This window comes from Cydia fagiglandana, chromosome 8 (assembly GCF_963556715.1).
Source record: "Cydia fagiglandana chromosome 8, ilCydFagi1.1, whole genome shotgun sequence".
Lineage (NCBI taxonomy): Eukaryota > Metazoa > Arthropoda > Insecta > Lepidoptera > Tortricidae > Cydia > Cydia fagiglandana.
This window is the reverse complement of record NC_085939.1, coordinates 3,244,522-3,265,634: the sequence shown is the minus strand read 5'-3', so window position 1 is coordinate 3,265,634 and position 21,113 is coordinate 3,244,522. Positions and strand designations below refer to the sequence as shown.

Below are 21,113 nucleotides of genomic sequence, written 5' to 3'. Positions count from 1 at the left end.
GGAGAAGAATATAAATGATCTTATTAGATTTATATTTGTTACATATTTGCCGTAACTTATTTTTAAAATGTGTTTTTCAATTAAAAGACACATCAAGATTGTTTACCTAATTTCTAATGCTAAAAAAACGAAGTATAGGTACACTTTTCTTACAAATACATTACTTAGTCAAAAACAATACACTCCTTTTTACGGCAGTCGTGTAAAAATACAGATGAAAGGGCGTTGCACCAACCATACTTAACAGATTGATCAGCGTCACGCAGCAGAGATCTTAAGTTCCCATACAATAAAATTTCGCGAACGCTTTAACGGTGGCAGACGTTTTGGTACAACCGAATCTAAGACCAGCGATCAATAGCTAATAGAATAGAGTGTTGCAGCACTTGTAGCACTTTTATGAATAACGCCAACTGTATTCAAGAACTAAAGTATAAATTGACACCTTTTCCAATCACAAACGTACCTATATGGCACCGTACAGCGCCATCTACCTACCTAATTTAGCTGTCAAAATTGCGGCATTAATATTTTGTATCACTTTACTCGCCTCTATTCCTTTGTCTCCGGTCTATACCTACCGAGAGCAGACAACATGCTTGCCCCAAGTTGTGTGAATGTATTCCTGTTATTCGCGTTAATTAGGTTATTTTAAATGTACATACATTTCAGACTGATTTTAGAAGGTTTGAACACTAAGTTCAGACAATTACCTTGTTAAGAAAAGAGTTAATAAAACTACATTCTTGAAAATATTATATTTTATTATGTTGTAATAATAAACGGTTTTCCTTTCTAAAATAATGTAGAGTACCCTAAGTACATTATTACGTAGTGTCTTATAAAAAAAAAGGCTGAGCGAAGCGAGTGTTGTACGGTAATACATTGCCATTTAAACTTACTATTATCCTATTGATAATATTTCCACGCGTGTTAGAGAAAAAAGGTAAGTAAGGATGGGCTTTTATATTATAATTCGGTACATTATCGTGGTATTTGGTTTGTAGGATTAGAAAAGTGTGAAGCTTACATTGTATAGCTTATTCATTTACTAAAAGTTTTACCTACTTTCATAGACATTCGATGAAAGCACACGAAGTAGCACCCATACTGTGCTTGCAGCAAAATTAGTTTATTGCGATCTCCAATAAGTATTTTTTATTTTAACGAGATCTTCTTGCTTCTTCGGCGGTAAAACTTGCTTACAAGTCTTACGAAATGTATATCTGAAATTAGTTAACAAAGAAGTTATACAATGAATTAGATCTCTAAGTCATATCCTGCAGTGGAAATCGTTCAAGAGTATCTCCAGAATCGCGCAAATGTCAAATTTGACAGGTTAGATCTTAAACATATCGTTATCGTATCTTGGTGGTGTCTAATAGATGTCTATAGTCGCACCAATAAAAGTCTGCAGCGGATTTGATAGCCCACGCAGCGTAAGTGTTACTTACACGCTTTACACGTCATAATTTCATAGGAGTTTGACGTTTAAAATGACACTTGCACTGCGTGGGCTATCAAAATCGCTGCAGACTTTTTACGGTCTGACTATATTTCAAAATCCGAATCGGGCCCATTGTCATAGTGACAATAAGTCGAATTTCAACTATCTTGAAAATGTAACATAGAACCCTGTAAATCCTGTAATATTGGGCCAGCGATATGTCAGTTGAGTTTTATGGCTCCTCTACACGATGGGCCAGCGCCGGCCACTCCAAGGGATGCAGCTATGCGGTAGAATGAGATACCACTTGCTCCCTAACGCATAAATGCGTCCCTTGGAGTGGCCGGCGTTGGCACATCGTGTTGAGGAGCCATTAGGTTTTTTTAGGGTTCCGTACCCAAAGGGTAAAACGGGACCCTATTACTAAGACTTCGCTGTCCGTCCGTCCGTCCGTCCATCCGTCCGTCCGTCCGTCTGTCTGTCACCAGGCTGTATCTCACGAACCGTGATAGCTAGACAGTTGAAATTTTCACAGATGATGTATATCTGTTGCCGCTATAACAACAAATACTAAAAACAGAATAAAATAAAGATTTAAATGGGGCTTCCATACAACTAACGTGATTTTTGACCAAAGTTAAGCAACGTCGGGCGTGGTCAGTACTTGGATGGGTGACCGTTTTTTTTTTGCTTTCTTTTTTTACGTTTTTTTTTCATTATGGTACGGAACCCTTTGTGCGCGAGTCCGACTCGCACTTGCCCGGTTTTTGTCAACCACGATGGTTTGCGAGGTCTACAGCTCACAGAGCTACAAGTAATTACCGGTGCCACAAAATCTCTCCGGTCAGTATGAGCGCAGACAGCACGATGAACTCGGCCAGCAGGAGGAACGCCGGCGCAGCTTGCCCGAGGGAGAGAGCGCGCGGCGTGTGCCCCGAGCAAGGGGGGATCTGCCCCCCCACGCGGGCTCGCGTTGCCCGCGTATGCCCTCTCTCCAACAGACGCATCATACTGAAAACGAATTGAAATGACATCATTACGCCAGATTGACACATGTAATGCAGACGAAATCACAAGGTGGCACTGGAAGACCTAACGCGTACGGTCGCTACAAGACTAACCTCCACACAAAGAACTGCCTGTACGGGCTATTCTTCTGCCCCATGACGTAGACTTGCGACGGCGGCATGATCTGCAGCCCGGCCAGCGAGCACAACTCTCTGTCCGCGAACGTTCGCGAGATCACCTGACTCGCCGTGTACGGCTCCGTGTGATACGCACATTCTGCACATTCATTAACAGACATCGTAAATTTTCCAGCATTTTTGGTGCAGCGGAGTGGTGTTAACGCAATTGGTGTAAATAATTCCAACCCTAATGATTAATTAGCGTTAATTACGTTAATATTAACCTTAATTTACCATTTATATACCTACATTTACTCTGCTGCACCAAAAATGCTGGAAAATGTACGATCATTGTTCATTAAATACAGTCAGCAGCAGATATACCTGAGCGGGCAAGGTGTCCAAGAAAACATATACACTTCAATCGTCACAAAAATAAGGACATCTAAGATGTCATTTTCACGTAGGCTTTCAGTTCGTCACAAATACCTTAACTTCTGAGTTTTTCTTTAACACATACACCCTTATTTAATCACAATGACAATAACGGTTAAAAAGTCAGTGGTAACTAAGCAATCAAATTCAAGCTGCTGTCATTAATACCTATACGCACTGCCAATCACGTACGTCAGCAGCCAGGGTGCCACCAGTTGCTAAGCAGTTGTCATTTCAATGGTAACTAAGCATCAACATTTTATCTGTTTAACTTTAAAATAAATACTGTAGCACTACGAATTGACACCTCCTTTCTTAAAGAAGTATTTTATCGTTAAGTGTCAAACTTATACAATAAATAAGTAGGTTCTACTAGAATGATCGGTTTTTTTATCTTAACTGTCATATGCAGCTGTTCTTCAAGTTCAAGTTCAAGTTCTTTATTGTATGTAAGAATCAGGTTACATTGCAGGTGGAATATACAATTACATATTTAGTTACACCGAAACTTTACCTTTTCAGGTGTACATACATTTACATTATACATATTTAGTTACATATTAGGAACACTCATGATAAACTTAAATAATCATTTATACAGTAAAAACATTTTTCTGTTAGCCACATTTTTATGTTTGTTTTGAAATGCTCAAGTTCCATGTCTTTAAAACGATTAGGTAATTTGTTGTAAATTGTGATACACATAATATACGCATTTTTAGCCGTGAGCGACAGGTTAACATATGGCCTAGGTAACCTGTGTCTGTATTTAGGTCTTCCAAACCGTTGATCATATTATATACCTATGTTAATATATTTATTTAGCCCACTTATTGTAGTAAAATATACTATACAGGGTGGCCCATTTAGATCGGCCAGTATGGGAAAATCTGATACATACGATATACACCGATCTCTTCTTAGGAATCATGTCATCGATTTTAGTAACACGAAAAACTGCATTCATAACTACATTAAAAAAATGTGTACTCAGCTCGGGAATCGAACCCCGAACGTTTTGAAAAATAAAACTAAGACTATTTCTATTTAGATATCGATTGTGTAGGTCTTAAGCAATAAATGTTACTATGAAACATGATGTCTGAAATTAATAAAATGCATTGTTTTCATATCCTTTAATTTAATTTAGTCAGTTTTCGAAGAGACCAGCATTTTTAGGGTTCCGTACCCAAAGGGTAAAACGGGACCCTATTACTAAGACTCTGCTGTCCGTCCGTCTGTCCATCGACATCCGTCCGTCCGTCTGTCACCAGGCTGTATCTCAGGAACCGTGATAGCTAGACAGTTCAAATTTTCACAAATGATGTATTTCTGTTGACGCTATTATAAGTAACAAGAAATACTAAAAACAGAATAAAATAAAGATTTAAGTGGGGCTCCCATACAACAAACGTGATTTTTGAGTAGTAAATAAAATATCAAATGGCATTCCGCACAGGAGTAATCTAAGTAACGCCCACTGCGGGTTCAAACCTACGTCTTGATAGAAAGTCGTACATACGCTACATGTGACATTATCTTCAAAAATTATATAAACTAATGCGAAATTAACATAAAACCAGAAGACACAAATTAATAATAGAAATGAAATCCAAAAAAAAAAACAAAGCTGTAATCTCTAGGTGCGTACGACTGAGATTTGAACCCGCGGTCTCTGCTTTGAAAAGCAAACGCCTGTTACTGAGACCACGACGTGCCTTGACAATTGGCTCTAAATTCGGCTTCAGTTAGCTTTTGCTATGTGTCATTCGTCTTGACGATTCTGTTAAAAGAAATAGTTTGCAGTAAGTTGACCGAGAGGCTCCTGTCAAATGGTTGAAGGGCAAAACGTGAGATAGATGTATGTGATGACAAGACTGTACTGCTTTCGATGATTGTCAAAACGCTTTACCTGAAATTAGCATGGCTATCTTTTATTCAATATTCGACCATACTTGTATGCTTTAAAGTCTATTTTTCCATATTGTTCAGATATATTTGACACGTTGACCGCTTAGATACCATTGGTTTTTTGACAGCTAAGGTATCAATGACTTGTTGTAAGTGTAGAAATTAATGAATAGCGACTGTTAACATATTTGTGACACGTTGAGCGCTCACAAGTAGGTAAATACTACCATTACTGGAGTCAGTTATGTAACGCTGCCATACATGACCCAAAAATTTTTTATTAAGCTATGAGCTTCATCACATCTGATATTTGAGTAATTCTAAGCATTTCTAGCCTGAAGTGGGGGGGAGGGTGGGGTAAAAAGACGACCGCCATCCGTCATCTTTAAAAAAAATCTACTCTGATCCTGGTGGGTACTAGGGCAAGTTTGGTATCATTTTCGTATAAACCAAAGACGTAGAATTCATTGCTGATATTTGTTTTTTCAATTTCATAGTAATTTTACAAGAAAAACGTAAAAAGGTGAAAAATTTGGTTGGAGATTTTTGCTACGCGGAGCCGAAACTACAAAAGATAGAAAGTTGAAATTTGCACACTAGATTACATTTATAAAGTGTACAAGAGATAAGAAGCGATTTTGAGAAATTCAACCCCTAAGGGGGTTAAAAAGGGGATGAAAGTTTGTATGGGGTTCAAGTTTTATTTTAAGCTAGGAATTTGAAACTTCGTAAAACGATATATTATTAAAATACAAGAAAACTAATTTCAGCGTTTTTGAAAATTCATCCCCTAAGGTGGTGAAAAAGGAGTTGAAAGTTTGTATGGATATCAAAAAAAATTTCGAACGCGGGACTTGAATCTTTGTATTTGGGGATATTATTAAAAGACAGGAAAAGTAATTTCAGCGTTTTGTAAAATTCATCCCCTAACAGGGTTAAAAAGGGGTTGAAAGTTTGAATCCATTACAAATCCGAGTAGACACACATTTCTTATTGCCTCCCAGGCTTGAAATGCTTAGAATTACTCAAGGAACATATGTGATGAAGCTCATAGCTTAATAAAAATTTTTTGGGTCAACTTTATAACTGCTTCCGCTACATGACAGTCAACAACTTTTTGACAGTTTAAACGTTTACCTCTCTTTGAGCACCTGGAGTGTATAGCGACTTCTGCTGCTGACTGTATTACAGGACAATCTTACATGGTATTTAATACCTAAAGATTATGTTGTGGACACTACTGTAGTAGGGGGTGTAATTAGTGGCAGCATTCTATTTAGGAATGTTATAGAACAGTATGTAGAAGATTAGCTTAAAATAGAGATACTTGGAGAACACTCGGGGAGGCCTACGCCAGATACTTCTTTCTTTCATTTAATAATTTTAATAAAGGGTAATTATTATCTTATGTATTTAAAATTAATGTTAAAGTACTGGTAAAATAATTATTAAAATTATACAATATTATTTGGGATGTTATTTTTCGAGTATATATATTTAACTGAGGCGATATAGAACAACATTAATTATCGCCTACAAGTAGTATTATACGGGACGTATGGCAACCCTATTTATTGATGTTAGTAGGTACTTACTTCCAGTACGCATTAGTTCTATCCCATCCTCAATGCTTTCAAAGAGAGGCAGCGTTCGCTTGGCGTTTGTCACTTTTTTCGAGCGCAATTCATCTTCCTTCTCGTTCTTATAACCCATGTAGTAAAAGAATCCGGGGTTCTGCGGAGAAAAAGTATTAAAACATTCCAAACAAATATGGCATATACCTATGGAACACAAGGAAAAAGTACCCATACCTATACCTATGGGTACTAGGAAAAGTACCTATTATATATATCTATTTTTTGTTTTTTTCTGTATTTTAACATGACTCGGTAAATAAGCCCCTACAGTTAAGCATCATGCATATAGAGTCAGTTCGGAAAGAGAAGAGTCATGGAATATATTGGGCCCCGTATATTCCACGACTCTTCTCTTTCCGCACAGACTCTATAAGTATATAAAAATAATTCTAGACCGTTTACTGTGCTATTAAGAATCATATATATAGAGTAAACTTGAATTATTAGGTTACGCGCTCGCAAAAGAGAGTTTAGGTACTCTTTCAAAGTAAATGAAACAAGCCTTTTCTATTGGGAGGTGTTGGTAATGTTGGATCACTCACGTCAAGCCACTGCCGAGTGTATCCAATGTCTTCGAAGACCAGCTCGAAGTCGCTCCTTATCAGGCCATCGAGGGAGTTGAGGCTGGGGGCGGCCGCGCTCAGCAGCCAGGACACCACGCTGCTGGTGTAGTAGTTGTACAGCAGCATGCTAGTCAGCCCCACCACGAGCAGGGCTAGCTTTCGACCTGGTAAAAACTTGGCACATGTAGTCATAGCGCTGGTCCAATATAACAGGGTTCTATGTTTCAACATTGTCATAGTGACATTAAGTCGAATTTTATCTATCTTGAAACCGTAACATAGAACCCTTTAATATTGGGTCAGCGATATGTCTTAAAATCAATGTAGGTACAAATTTGTTTGGTCCATCCATTTTCCTCGCGTTGTCCCTGCATTTTTGCCACGGCTCATGGGAGCTTGGGGTCCGCTTGGCCCTAATCCCAAGAATTGGCGTAGGCACTAGTTTTTACGAAAGCGACTGCCATCTGACCTTCCAACCCAGAGGGTAAACTGGGCCTTATTGGGATTAAGTAGTCCGGTTTCCTCACGATGTTTTCGATCAAACTTTGTTTGGTCCATCGTTTGACAAAATCAAAATGGCGGATAGGTTGGGCCATTTGCTATCTTCTCAGATACCTGCATAGTTGGAAGCCTGATAGGCAGGTAGGTATAAATATTTAAAAACTGGAGCGATGACGCAGTGTTGTGTTCAACCCGCTAACAAACTAAGTAGCCTAAGTAGGTAATAATAATTCTGCAGCCGCAAAATATGTAAAATGTAAGAAACACAGCAGATACTTATAGGTATGGTTTAAACTTAAACAATAATATTCTTAAATGTAGGTACACCTATATGACTGATAAAATGAGGTGAATAATAAAAATTCTTACTAGAACTATCTTTCTCCGTCTGATGTCCATCTTCGTAATCTGTAAAATATGAACCTAAGGTAATTATTAAATTATTTATTTACAAAGCAATAAAATATGGTATGTTTAAGTTAGAATAAATAATTCTTCTTTTACGTCCGGGGTGGCAAACTTGTACCTTAAGGTGTTAAACGTTTGCGTATCAAAGTTGTCTGTAAGGCTGGTTTTAGTGTCACGCGGACCGTCCGTGCGGATCGCTCCGCACCGCCAAATTGTATGAGAAAACTGTCCGCGCCGACGGTCGTCCGCGCGGACCCGTCAGCTTTGCCTACTCTATAACGCTCCCTGTGGGCGCAGCACGGTTCCATTTTTATCGACTATCACTATGCGCGTCCCTTTCGCACTTACATACTTGTTAGAACGTGACAGGCATGGTGACAAGGGATAAAAACGCGACCGTGCTACGCCGCCTGAACTTAATACATATTGGTCCGGTGCGGAGCGATCCGCACGGACGGTCCGTGTGACTCTAAAACCAGCCTAAGCAATTTGTAGCTTTATAAAACAGGAAAGTGCAGGCAGACCTTGCTGAAAGCCGGCCGCGAGCACGCTGAACACGCCGTAGGAGCCGGGCTCCGGACGTCGCTCCACGGCGGCCGCGGCCACCAGCACCAGCGCGCACGCCGCCCCCGCCGCCGCCGCGCACCACCACACCCCCGGAGACATTGGAGTCAGGAACTGGTTCTCGTAGTCACCGACACCTTTGTCTGATATCGTGTAGTAGAATTTGGTCCTTAAATAAGGCAAAATTTAAATTGAATTTTATTGAGTGGTTCTTAATGAGGTTTCAAATGGTAAGGTAGCTTAAAAAGAAGCTCTTGCTTTGTTAAGAAAAACTCCTTCGAAAATTCTTGAAGGGTTACCGGATCGGTCCATATGCATAGTAGGTAAAAGTAGGCAATTTCAATTAAGTTCTTACTCGAGTTCGGTGACGGAGGGGAAAAACGGGTCCATCCAATCCAGCCAATTGGAGAACAGCCGAGTACACGTCGACGAGATGTCCTGTTCGCGCCATAATAACAAGTTCGACATTGCCTGTAATAAAATATTAATTCTATGTTTTTACTTCACCGATAATAAAATGACGGTTGCACCTGATGCCAGCAGTACTCAAGGGAAAAGGTTTCATTTCAAATTTCTAATACCTTTACACTACCTAATCGTCATAGACATTGAGATAAAGCCATGGGTTCCATTTTGGCTTCAGAATCCCAAAAATGAATGTTACCTTAGTGGAGTTTCGCTCCGGTGTGCCGATCCAGCGCCCCACAATAGTATAGTTGAAACTGAAAAACAAAACACAATATACATACCTAGGTATTTTTAGGCTGAATATATGTAGGCACACAAGATCATAACCATCGGCATCATCCTGATTTGATGATGAAGCTAGGAGTTGAAAAGTGAAATTTTTCGGAAGCTACAAGTAAACCTCTCGTTTGGGTACAAATGAATTGTTTTGACGAGTACAGCACCTACCTTGGAGGCGTAAAGTACAGCAAGTACCTACTTAGTAATAATTTTAGTTTTGACAGAAACTTATTACAGTGAAACCTGGTTAAGTGGGACCTGGATAAGTGAGAAACCTCTATAGCTGGGACTCATGGTGCGGTCCCGACACTTTAGCACTGAATTACCTCTGTTACTGAGAAAAAACGAACCTCTATAATTGGGATTCGTTGTTGTGATTTTATAGTCACATTGACCTCTATAATTGAGACAGAGAGTGTATTTTACCTCTTTTACTGAGATTATATTTATAAGATTACATTTTCCTAATTGTTTTTTAGAATTTTATAGGGAATTTACTTCTGTATCTGAGATAACGTCAATCTATGACCTCTCTAACTTGGACTTCATTGAACAATTTCCGTATTCTTACTAACTCTTAGTCTATCCACAAAATTCCGCATTTGCCTAATTGTGTCTAAACAACTTCAAGTTTGATTTAGTTAATTAATGTAAGTACTTAAAACTATCGTAATGAAAGCGGAAATTTTGATAAATAACACGAAAAATAAATTTTTATTTATTAAATTTCTAGGACGCAATGAAGTCCGTATCAAAATTAATTGAAAAAAGCTATCCTTTGGAAAATCATTCAAATTAAATTCAAAGAAATATTTAAACAGACTTAAAACATATTTAGGGATAAGGATTATTTTACCTAAACATTTAAGAGCGCTCTTACAAGAAAAGTCGAAATAATGCAAAATTGATGATACTAGTCGACGAAATTCAGGACTTTGTGCTCATTATTAGAAACAATGAGTACTTGTTCCAGTAAAAGCGTCTTCTTATCTTTTTAAATATCGTTGTAAATATTAGAAAAAGGACTTATTAAATTAGTAATGAATTTTTTTCTGATGGTCGTTTCCGAAAAACCGCGTGAAGCACTGAACGGCAAGCTCTTATTTGGAAATGTTGAGAAGTTTACTCTGCTAAACCTGGCTATTTTGTATTACTAATACCCTGTACTTTAGGCATATCAAACGATATTTTTCCTACATACCTTTGAGAAAGAGAAAATCAAAGTAAAACGAACTCAATTTTCTCTCCGAAACAAGTGTCAATTTCTACGAAAATCTACTTAATATCGAAGTCATTTTCATACTCAAGCAATCTGCAACGTTTGCTTATACTGTTGGTATACATTAGTGTTTATGAAATTCTACTATAATTTTTTGGCAATTTTTTGAAAACTACTCTATATTACCGATGACGCGCGCTCGCCAGCTCAGTGCCGCGGCAGAGCTTGTACAGGCAGGACGTGTGTCGGTCGGCTTCGCACATTTTCAACGGCGACGACGAGGTTTTTTATCATTGTGTGCGGCGGGCGCCGTGTAAAACGCTATACTGTGTGCGTGTAAACCGCAACGAGAGACTTTGATCCTAGCACTGTTCTTATAGTATTATAATTTATAATGGTACAGTTTAATAAACTACCGGACAGGATTAAAAATATTTGAAACGACCTGACATTCTATATGTATTTATTTGACTCAAGATAGTACTCAGGGTCTGATGATGGAGCCGGAAGGTGGTCACCGGTACCAATCAACCATGCAACTAAACCACTTTGTGTTTAGGCTCGTTTTATTCATCTCAACAAGATCTTTGACACAAGATAGTACTCAGGGTCTGATGATGGAGCCGGAAGGTGGTCACCGGTACCAATCAACCATGCAACTAAACCACTTTGTGTTTGGGCACGTTTGATTCGGCTCAACAAGATCTTTGACTTAAGATAGTACTCAGGGTCTGATGATGGAGCCGGAAGGTGGTCACCAGTACCAGTCAACCATGCAACTATAACACTTCGTGTTTGGGCTCGTTTGATTCGTCTCAACAAGATCTTTGACACAAGATAGTACCAGTACTCAGGGTCTGATGATGGAGCCGGAAGGTGGTCACCGGTACTAATCAACCATGCAACTAAACCATTTCGTGTTTGGGCTCGTTTGATTCGTCTCAACAAGATCTTTGACACAAGATAGTACTCAGGGTCTGATGATGGAGCTGGAAGGTGGTCACCGGTACCAATCAACCATGCAACTAAACCACTTCGTGTTTAGGCTCGTTTTATTCGTCTCAACAAGATCTTTGACACAAGATAGTACTCAGGGTCTGATGATGGAGCCGGAAGGTGGTCACCGGTACCAATCAACCATGCAACTAAACCACTTCGTGTTTGGGCTCGTTTGATTAGTCTCAACAAGATCTTTGACACTGAAGATACACAAGGTTTGATTATGGAGCTGAAAGGTGGCCACGGGTACCAGTCTATCATGTAACTGAACCACTTCGTGTTTAGGCACGTTTTATTCATCTCAACAAGATCTTTGACACAAGATAGTACTCAGGATCTGATGATGGAGCTCGAAGGTGGCGACGGGTACCTGTCTATCATGCAGTGTTGGCATCAATCTGAACTAAATCAATCCGGATTGATCAATCGAATTGACGCGTCAATCCGAATTGACCAATCCGAATTGATCAATTCGAATTGATTTAATTCTGATTGACGCGTGAATCCGATTGAATCAATTGGAATTTACGCATCAATCCTCAATTCGGTTTAAATCAATTCTCAATCTAGATTAACCCCTTCCCCTTCCCTAAGATAAGAAAGGGTCCCTTTCCCTTCCCTAAGATTAGTTTTCAAAGGTGTCCTTTTTAGGGACTTACTTACTGGACTTAAAGTCGATATCTGAGGTTCCCAGAGGTTCGAAAACGTGTTCCTGATGTCAGTATTGACTGATGTCCCTTTTAGGGACATTTTTCGAAATTGGCCAATTAGGTACGTTCATATTCGTAATCGATGTCGACCATAGGTCCCGAAAAATGTTTCTGACGTCAGTATTGAAGGATGTCCCTTCCATTTCGGGACATTTTTTTAAATTGATCGTTGGCACTTTAAAACGATATCTGAGATTTCCAAAGGTTCCGTAACATGTTTCCGACGGCAATACAGACGGAGATTCCTTTTTTTTCTGGACATTTATGGGACATTTCTTCCAATTAACCGATTGCGTTCAAAATCGATATCTGAGGTGCCCAAAGGTTCCGACATATGTTTCTGACGGCAATACCGAAAAATGACCTTTTTTCAGCAGGATGGCGTAATGCAGGTAGTAAAGTAAGTACGCGGCTAAAGTGTAGAATCTAAATATTGCCGTTGAAACCATATTTTGCACTTCAGATATCGATTTTGAGAATCACTTTCAAAGAATGTCACTAAAATGTCCCAAAACAGGACACCTTTCAATATTGCAGTTGAAAAAATGTTTAGAAACCTCTGTTTACCTCAGATATCGATTTTAAACGCAATCGGGTAATTTCTAGAAATGTCCCAAAAAAGGACATCTCTCAATATTTCCCTCGGAAACAAGGTTCGAAACCTTTGGGCACCTCAGATATCGATTTTGAACGCTATCGGTTAATTTCAAGGAAAGTCCCGAAAATGTTCCAAAAAGGACATCCTTCATATAGCCGTCGGAAACATGTTTCGGAACCTTTGGTAAACTCAGACACCGCTTTTTTTTGTGAAACTGACCAAATGCGTTCAACGCATTTGGTCAGTTTCACAAAAATGGCCTAAATAAAAAGGACATTAGGTAGGTACCTACATACAAAGTAATCGTCAATCCGAATTGACGATTGAGGATTGACCGATCAATTCGAATTAACGATTAGTAATCGTCAATCTTCAATCAGTAGATTTAGAATTAGTTTCGTCAATCGTCAATTCGAATTGATCGGTCAATTAATTCTCAATCGTCAATCGTCAATTCGAATTGATTTTTTGCCAACACTGCTATCATGTAACTGAACCACTTCATGTTTGGGCTCGTTTGATTCGTCTCAACAAGACCTTGGACACAAGTTAGTACTCAGGGTCTGATGATGGAGCTGGACTGTGGCCACGGGTACCAGTCTACCATGTAACTGAACCACTTCGTGTTTGGGCTCGTTTGATTCGCCGCAACAAGTACTTTGACACAAGATACTACTCAGGGTCTGATGATGGAGCTCGAAGGTGGCGACGGGTACCAGTCTATCACATAACTGAACCACTTCGTGTTTGGGCTTCGTGTTTGGTTTATCACCTAGTGTCAAAGATCTTGTTAAGACGAATCAAACGAGCCTAAACACGAAGTGGTTTATTTGCATGGTTGATTGGTACCGGTGACCACCTTCCAGCTCCATCATCAGACTCTGAGTATCACCTAGTGTCAAAGATCTTGTTGAGACTAATCAAACGAGCCTAAACATGAAGTGGTTTAGTTGCATGGTTGATTGGTACCGGTGACCACCTTCCGGCTCCATCATCAGACTCTAAGTATCACCTAGTGTCAAAGATCTTGTTGAGACTAGTCAAACGAGCCTAAACATGAAGTGGTTTAGTTGCATGGTTGATTGGTACCGGTAACCAACTTCCAGCTCCATCATCAGACTCTGAGTACTGTCTTGTGTCAAAGATCTTGTTGAGACGAATCAAACGAGCCCAAACACGAAATTGTTTAGTTACATGAGAGACTGGTACCCGTGGCCACCTTCCAGATCCATCATCAGACCCTGTGTATCTTCAGTGTCAAAGATCTTGTTGAGACGAATTAAACGAGCCCAAACACGAAGTGGTTTAGTTACATGATAGACACCAGTCTATCATGTAACTAAACCACTTCGATGGAGCTGGAAGGTGGCCACGGGTACCAACCCGTGGCCACCTTCCAGCTCCATCATCAGATCCTGTGTATCTTCAGTTTCTTGTTTCTTGTAAATAAGCGAGTACCTATAATTTCTTTCGAGTAATATACGTTCATAAGTACGAGTATGGGGCTATTCATAAATTACGTCGTTTCAAATGGGGATGGGGGGGAGAGGATCTGGACATCGGATGATGGTAGCATGATGTAGGAGGAAACAGAGTCATCCGAAGCATGATTTTTGGATGATTTGAGGGATGGGGGGTCAAAAATAGATGACGTAATTTATGAACAGCCCCTATGTACATTTGCACTGCATTTAGTATTTTCGTACTTACCAAATAACAGTTTTAGGACTTTATAAGTTAAGTACAGTTAGTGTTGTTATGGTTGATTTCAATATGCTTCGCGAAGGATCAAGAATGTTTAATCCATCATTGTAGTGCGAGTGTGGTAGAAGGGATCGGAATACTGAGCTCGCACGGCCTGCCGCAGCGCGTAAAATACCTAAACTCGCTCAACCCCGAAATGTAATAGCACTCTTAAAGATATTTACAAAATACCTTATTAACCACCTCTATAACTGAGATATAATCCTCTATTCGCACCTCTATTAATGAGACCCTCTGTAAATGAGACAGAAATTTATTTGTACCTGGCTAACTGGGAGCCTGGGTAAGTGGAAAACCTCTTTAAGTGAGACAAATTTGCTCGTCCCTTGAGATTTCACTTATCCAGGTTTCACTGTATTTTGATTAATTTTGTATAAAGCAGAAACGACTGCAAACCATGCTATTAAGCTTAGATTCATTTTTAAAGTGGAAAAAAATTAAACACTAGAGTCTGTTCGGAAAGAGAAGAGTACCCAAACTCCCCATACATTCCACGACTCTTCTCTTTCCGCACAAACTCTACCAAACTACTTTTAAATTTATTCTAAGCTAAAGAGGATAGGACACATTCCCTTCTCCATACAACCGTAGTCCACATTTTTCTCTCTGCATCTAATCCGAGCTTGCTCCATCCCAGGAGGTGTGCGGTGTGGTTAGGGTGGTAGCCCCTGAGCGACACTGACCGAAAATTGTGCATTTCTTTGAGCATATTGAGCAGCTGCGAGGAGATCTTGGTCATGGCGGCCACGCCCACCGTGAACCCCGCCTCGTACAGCATGCCCTCGTGGAACTCCTTCGAACTGTTGCGTATCTACATATAAACATGGCATTGGGTACAAAAAATACCTAAAGGATAAAGGATGGCTCACGCTAGAACGGTCATTGTCTTCGTTTTTAGGGTTCCGTCACAGTATAATAAAGAGTACTAACGTACAGTATGGACACTCCCTGCCTCCCGTTGAAAGTGCCGCCCACCCGCTCTCGGTTACTTCACAGTTACCGGCTGGCAAGGACGCGACGACGCGGTGCGCAGAGCGGAGGCCACGTAAAATATTCAAATATTAAACAAATATTTACAAAACCTATCAGATCACACTGAAAACAACACAATATCTATATGAACAAAAAATCATGTTTTTAACTTACGTAATATTTTGGTGGCCTGATTTCCTTACAAAAATTTTGTTACTTAAAATGTTAAATAAAATAGGAAACTATTGTATAAATCGAGCTTAGATACCCACCTTACAGCATAATACGATTCTTAATTTATTCCTAATTCGTGCAATGAGTTTTGAGTCACTGAGGTCATCGAACTTGACAACAAAATGGCGAGAACCCTCGCACATCTTATCTCACTCACACAAGCATAGTACGCGTTCACCTACACGAGTTTAGCTGTTCGCGTAGGAACGAGTTTGTTTCATACATTTGATCGCCAGTGTCCGGGGTGTGGTTCCGTACCCATCAAAGGGTAAAACGGGACCCTATTACTAAGACTCTGCTGTCCGTCCGTCCGTCTGTCCGTCCGTCCGTCTGTCACCAGGCTGTATCTCACGAACCGTGATATAGCTAGACAGTTGAAATTTTCACAGATGATGTATTTCTGTTGCCGCTATAACAACAAATACTAAAAACAGAATAAAATAAAGATTTAAGTGGGGCTCCCATACAACAAACGCGTGATTTTTGACCGAAGTTAAGCAACGTCGGGCGGGGTTAGAACTTGGATGGGTGACCGTTTTTGTTTTTTGCCTTTTTTGCATTATGGTACGGAACCCTTCGTGCGCGAGTCCGACTCGCACTTGCCCGGTTTTTTATCAATGATAGGTCACGTGATGCTTTTATCAGAAAATCGCAGTGTCGGAGGCCTACGCCGTTTTAGCGTGAAGCATCCTTAATGATCTCGCCTAATATCTAGTAGTTCTGATACGCTTTTTAAGTTTAAAGGTAAAACTCCACGTAATTAAAAAACCTTGTGGTCAATTGAACGGAATTAATAACAATATGGAATAGCTGCATTATGCGGACGTGGCAGGCCCAGACCACAAAAGAGAAAGGTACAGAAATCAATCTACATACAAAGCGCGCTCGAGCAACGCACACATAGACACTGCTCACGGACACGATATCTCGGACCAGTTGGGACCAGTGCGAGCGCGAGTGCCATCCGCTTGAGACACGCGTCTGTGAACTTTTTTGTGCAATAATGGAGAAATAAAACAAAAAGTTATTATAACTGTACAGTGGACGGTTGTTTAAATTCAACATTAACCGGTGAATTGTCGTTTTTTAAGCTACCAGTGGTTTCAGAGAGAATGCGTATGCGAATTTATTACATTGTACATGAGAATGCAAATTTATTACACTTTAAAATATAATAATCGTGCATTTCGCCAAACTCGAAATCATCGCAAGATATTTTCTGTGGCAAATCTGTAATATAACAATGACATTAAAATGAAAATAGCTATTTGAGTTATTAATGTCATTATTAATTTATATTTCCATTCTTCCCGTTTCATCCTCAACAATAAATCAAACAACTAGATACGAGATACGATACGATGGATACGAGTGCCACTACCACGATAGTTTTTTGTGCATAAGTCATAGTTCGCAACAATCGCAACCCTAGAGCGACCGCCGAACGTAGGTATGAAAAGTAAAGTACATACATGTGATTGACTTCTGTACTTATCTGTTTTGTGCCCAGACGGAGATGGCGGGATGACTTGGACGCCTTCATCAGTGGCTGGCAGGAGAAGGCACTACAGCGGGAGTCATGGAAATCAGAGGGACACGCCTTTGCCCAGCAGTGGGACACTACATCAGGCTAACTAAAAAAAAAATTGAATAGCTCACCACCGACACGGCGCGCAGCGTTAGATTATGAAAATCCCAGCGATTGTAGTACTTGAAGCCTTGGAGTAAAATCTCCAAACCTGCAATTCGTACAATCATTGCTCAGTGTGACCTGACTAGGTACGTAAACCTTTTACAGTCGACTCTCGTTAATTCGAAACTCAAGGGACTTTTAAAATATTACGAATTATCGAGAGTTTGAAATATCAAATAGTTCGAAATTTTTGAGAGAAAAAATATGAAAGTTCGAATTATTGAGTAATAGTCAATTATGATTTATTAACTGCCAATTTTGCCAATATCAAAAGGTTAGAGGTACATATTTACATGCACATACATAATGCGAATTAATTCTCTTTGGGAAGAAGTCTAGTAATATTAATTTGCTTCAAAGCACATTGCTGAGACTGATCAATAACTTTTTTATCAGAATACGTAGTTCCGGAAATGATTTTACAATAACAAATGCTCTTGATACGATGAACTTGAACTTGTCTCAAAATGTAGGGTAGGTACATACACTTACCTCTGCAATCTGATAACTTTGAATTGCCGAGTGTTTGACGCCTATGAGTTCGAATTAACGCGTCGTTTTGTTACGTAGCGTTGATTTTTTTGTTCGATATACCAAGTGCTTAAAAATGTATTGAATTATTTCGAAATATAAAGAGATATTCTAGGGAACTCGTGATAACTTCGAATTATAGAGAGGTTCGAATTATCGCAGGTTTGAATTAACGAGAGTCGACTGTATATATTTTTATCCCAAAGTATGGCTAGGGGTTAAAAAATTCTTCTGCATTATATCTACTAAATATAGTCTACCTTCAGGGACGTATTTGCCCTACAGTCAAAAGCAGACAAGGCGCGGGCGCGATCAATTTATGTAGGAGCTATGGGGCGGCAAACATTAATGCCAAGGGCGCCAAATCTTCACACCAATGTATACCTCTCTCGGAAGTCCAAGCTCCAAGCTCTCTCGTCTCCAGCGCGTTACCCTGCACGCGGCCGAAGTTGAACACATCCGTAAGCTGGTAGGTGTCTCCTGTCGGCCATCAAATTATATGTGAGTTTAGTACCCGGCGATAAATAGGTATTTCATATTCGGTTTGAACAGAATCGGTTTGAAGATAGGTTAGGTAAGAAACAGCCGGCCTAGCGAAGGTTACATAAATCGCTACCGCTTCGACAACGAAAAGCATTATGTCTCTCTATCACTCTTCCATATCAGTGCGACAGTGACGGAGCATAAGCGAGCGGCGCATCTTGGCTACGCGGCCTGTTCGCTGTTTAAACATTTTAACCACCGCTGAATATAGAGACGGTAGCAAATGTATGACGGCCACCAAGACTCACCGCAATAAGAAGCCACTACAACATCAGCGTCTACGCTAAGCTTCAGGTCTTGGAAGGTGTCCTCCACGAAGTACAGTCGTCCAGTATTACAGTCGTCGTTCATAACCAACCAGGGATGCGTGTCATCGAACATCATTAACTCTGAGGCCTAGAAATGATTGAAAATAGTTTAGACCAAAGTAAGAAAATGTTGATAATTGTATCATTATTGCGAGGAATTGTATTATCGTTTCACTGCTGAACAAAGGCCTCCTTTTCTTCCATTCGGACTAACGATGACGGTTTTGAGCTAGATCCGGCCAATCTCTCAAAAAGAAGTCCAAGCTATAGTAGACAACAGATCGTAGACAGTATAAGATCTAATATTTGATTGGCATTTTCTAAAAACGTGACAAAGCGTCCTGCTGATTAGGCCTCTCCAATAGCGCTAATCGACACGTCATTTTGCCTCTACGAAAATTTTCCGCTACTTACCGGGAAATTCATGTTATCGGCTACGACGTAGCGGTACGACCGTAGCGGTGAATGTGATAAGTACCTACGCACGTAGCGCTAATGCGCGAAAATGCTTCGTAGAGATGAAACAGTGAAGTGTCTACGGTCTACGAGCGGACAGATGGCCACTGTGAAACCAGAGCGGCTACCGTGAAACCCGAAATTCGCAAATTGCGGGGATCTTTCTCCTTTACTCCGAAATGTTCGATAGTTTGCCGCGCAATATGGAGACAGGCCTTAAGACATACAATACAATAAAAAGCATAGCATAGCATCGTCTTACATTGTTCAAAATGTCCCGTGTGTTGAGACAGTCTCCGTCCACAAGCACCCCGACGCTCGCCTCGAACTGATACAATAGTCGCATCATATTTATGGGCCCCTGGTCTATCAAACCAACCGTTGCTCGTATGCCTTCATTCATCCATAGACGCAATACGGCTTTGATTTCTATAAAAAGTTACAAGTTACAGCGAAAAGTGAACTTGACAAAGTAATATTTTACTTCGTTTGTCTATAATGCACTAGCTACCCGCCCCGGCTTTGCACGGGTTACGCAAAACCTTAACAAATTATGTACTCAAACATTCCTCAAGAATCACTCTATTGATAGGTGAAAACCGCATAAAAATCCGTTCAGTAGTTTTTGAGTTTATCGCGAACATACATAAACACAAACAGACAGACGCCGCGGGGAACCGGGACTTATTTGTTTTATTTCTATTTTATTTTTATTTTATTTATTAAACTTTACACATACTCAGTGATTGTAACATTTGTAACGCATACCTACTTAAATAGGATACAATTTTATCCTAGTTTTTATTTTTATTGTAAAAAGTTTTAATTCTATCAGGTATCTCACCAGCAGCATCCTTGCACGACAAGTGCGTAACATACTTGACGTTCTTGTGCTGAAAGTAGTCAAGGGCCATGTTCGGCCAATCCGTCGCGAGACTCGCGGCACTCCCCATCGCCATCGGAAACAATAACAATCGCCACATCTGAAGATAAGGTTGCCAAATGACGTTATTTAGCACTTTTTTGGTTTCTTTTTGTTGGTTGTGGAAATTTTTTATACCTTATCTAGCTTTTTGTCAAATAAAGAATGACGTTAGACCGGGCCGGGCCTGGACCGAGGACGACACGTCATTTCCATAGAAAACGAAGCGTCGGAAGCTCAGGGCCGGCCCGGTCTAGCGTGAGTCATCCTTTAAGCTGGTACCTTAAAGTTTACCTAAATTTTTGTAGGTATGTACATTTATTTGTATCTGAAATTCACATGCTGAGTGCATGGTATCCTCTTTGAGACAACAAGTTACAAAACCATGTCTTATAGGTATTTAAGATTGTTGTGTCAAATAAATTCTTTTCATTTTCAAATTGACCGACCAACACTATAAACTGAACTAAAGCAGTTTCATATTCATTTTATTTTCAAAATGAACGAGCAACACTATAAACTGAACTAAAGCAGTTTCATTTTCATTTCATTTTAAAATTGAATGACCAACACTATAAAGTGAACTATATAGCAGTATAAACGTAGTCTACCTACCGTCTTCCGCATTCCTAATGACACTGGTGGATCTGTCTGGTGACACTGAATGCAGCTTAACGACGGTAGGTAACCTATGAAATATAAAATAGGTTACAGCAATTATATTGCAACTCGAAGCCAAGAAAGTAAAATATTACTTTAGAATCGAGTAAGGCAGCTTATAATCAGCTGTAGGTACAGTCAGCAGCAGAAGGTGCTAAGCGGGC

The 21,113-nt window shown here is 39.9% G+C and overlaps 1 protein-coding gene across 2 annotated transcripts; it reads right to left on the bottom strand.

The window, feature by feature from the left end:
* Positions 1 to 785: 785 nt before the first annotated feature.
* LOC134666458 (ionotropic receptor 75a-like) lies at positions 786 to 20,960 on the bottom strand. 2 transcript variants are annotated; one of them, XM_063523621.1, is made up of 16 exons: positions 20,905 to 20,960; positions 20,212 to 20,350; positions 19,630 to 19,796; positions 18,852 to 18,999; positions 18,445 to 18,540; positions 17,496 to 17,575; positions 15,314 to 15,441; positions 9,258 to 9,315; positions 8,949 to 9,064; positions 8,554 to 8,762; positions 7,991 to 8,029; positions 7,100 to 7,284; positions 6,516 to 6,654; positions 2,569 to 2,731; positions 2,270 to 2,458; positions 786 to 1,226 (listed from the first exon to the last, which is right to left on the bottom strand). In XM_063523621.1, exons 1-16 carry the CDS (start codon positions 20,914 to 20,916, stop codon positions 1,133 to 1,135), a joined length of 1,962 nt encoding a protein of 653 aa, XP_063379691.1. In that variant the 5' UTR covers positions 20,917 to 20,960; the 3' UTR covers positions 786 to 1,132. The 2 variants fall into 2 exon arrangements, with proteins under 2 accessions (XP_063379691.1, XP_063379692.1); XM_063523622.1 differs by lacking the exon at positions 20,905 to 20,960 and adding an exon at positions 20,584 to 20,863 and having other exon boundaries at positions 787 to 1,226.
* Between the last annotated feature and the right edge of the window lie 153 nt (positions 20,961 to 21,113).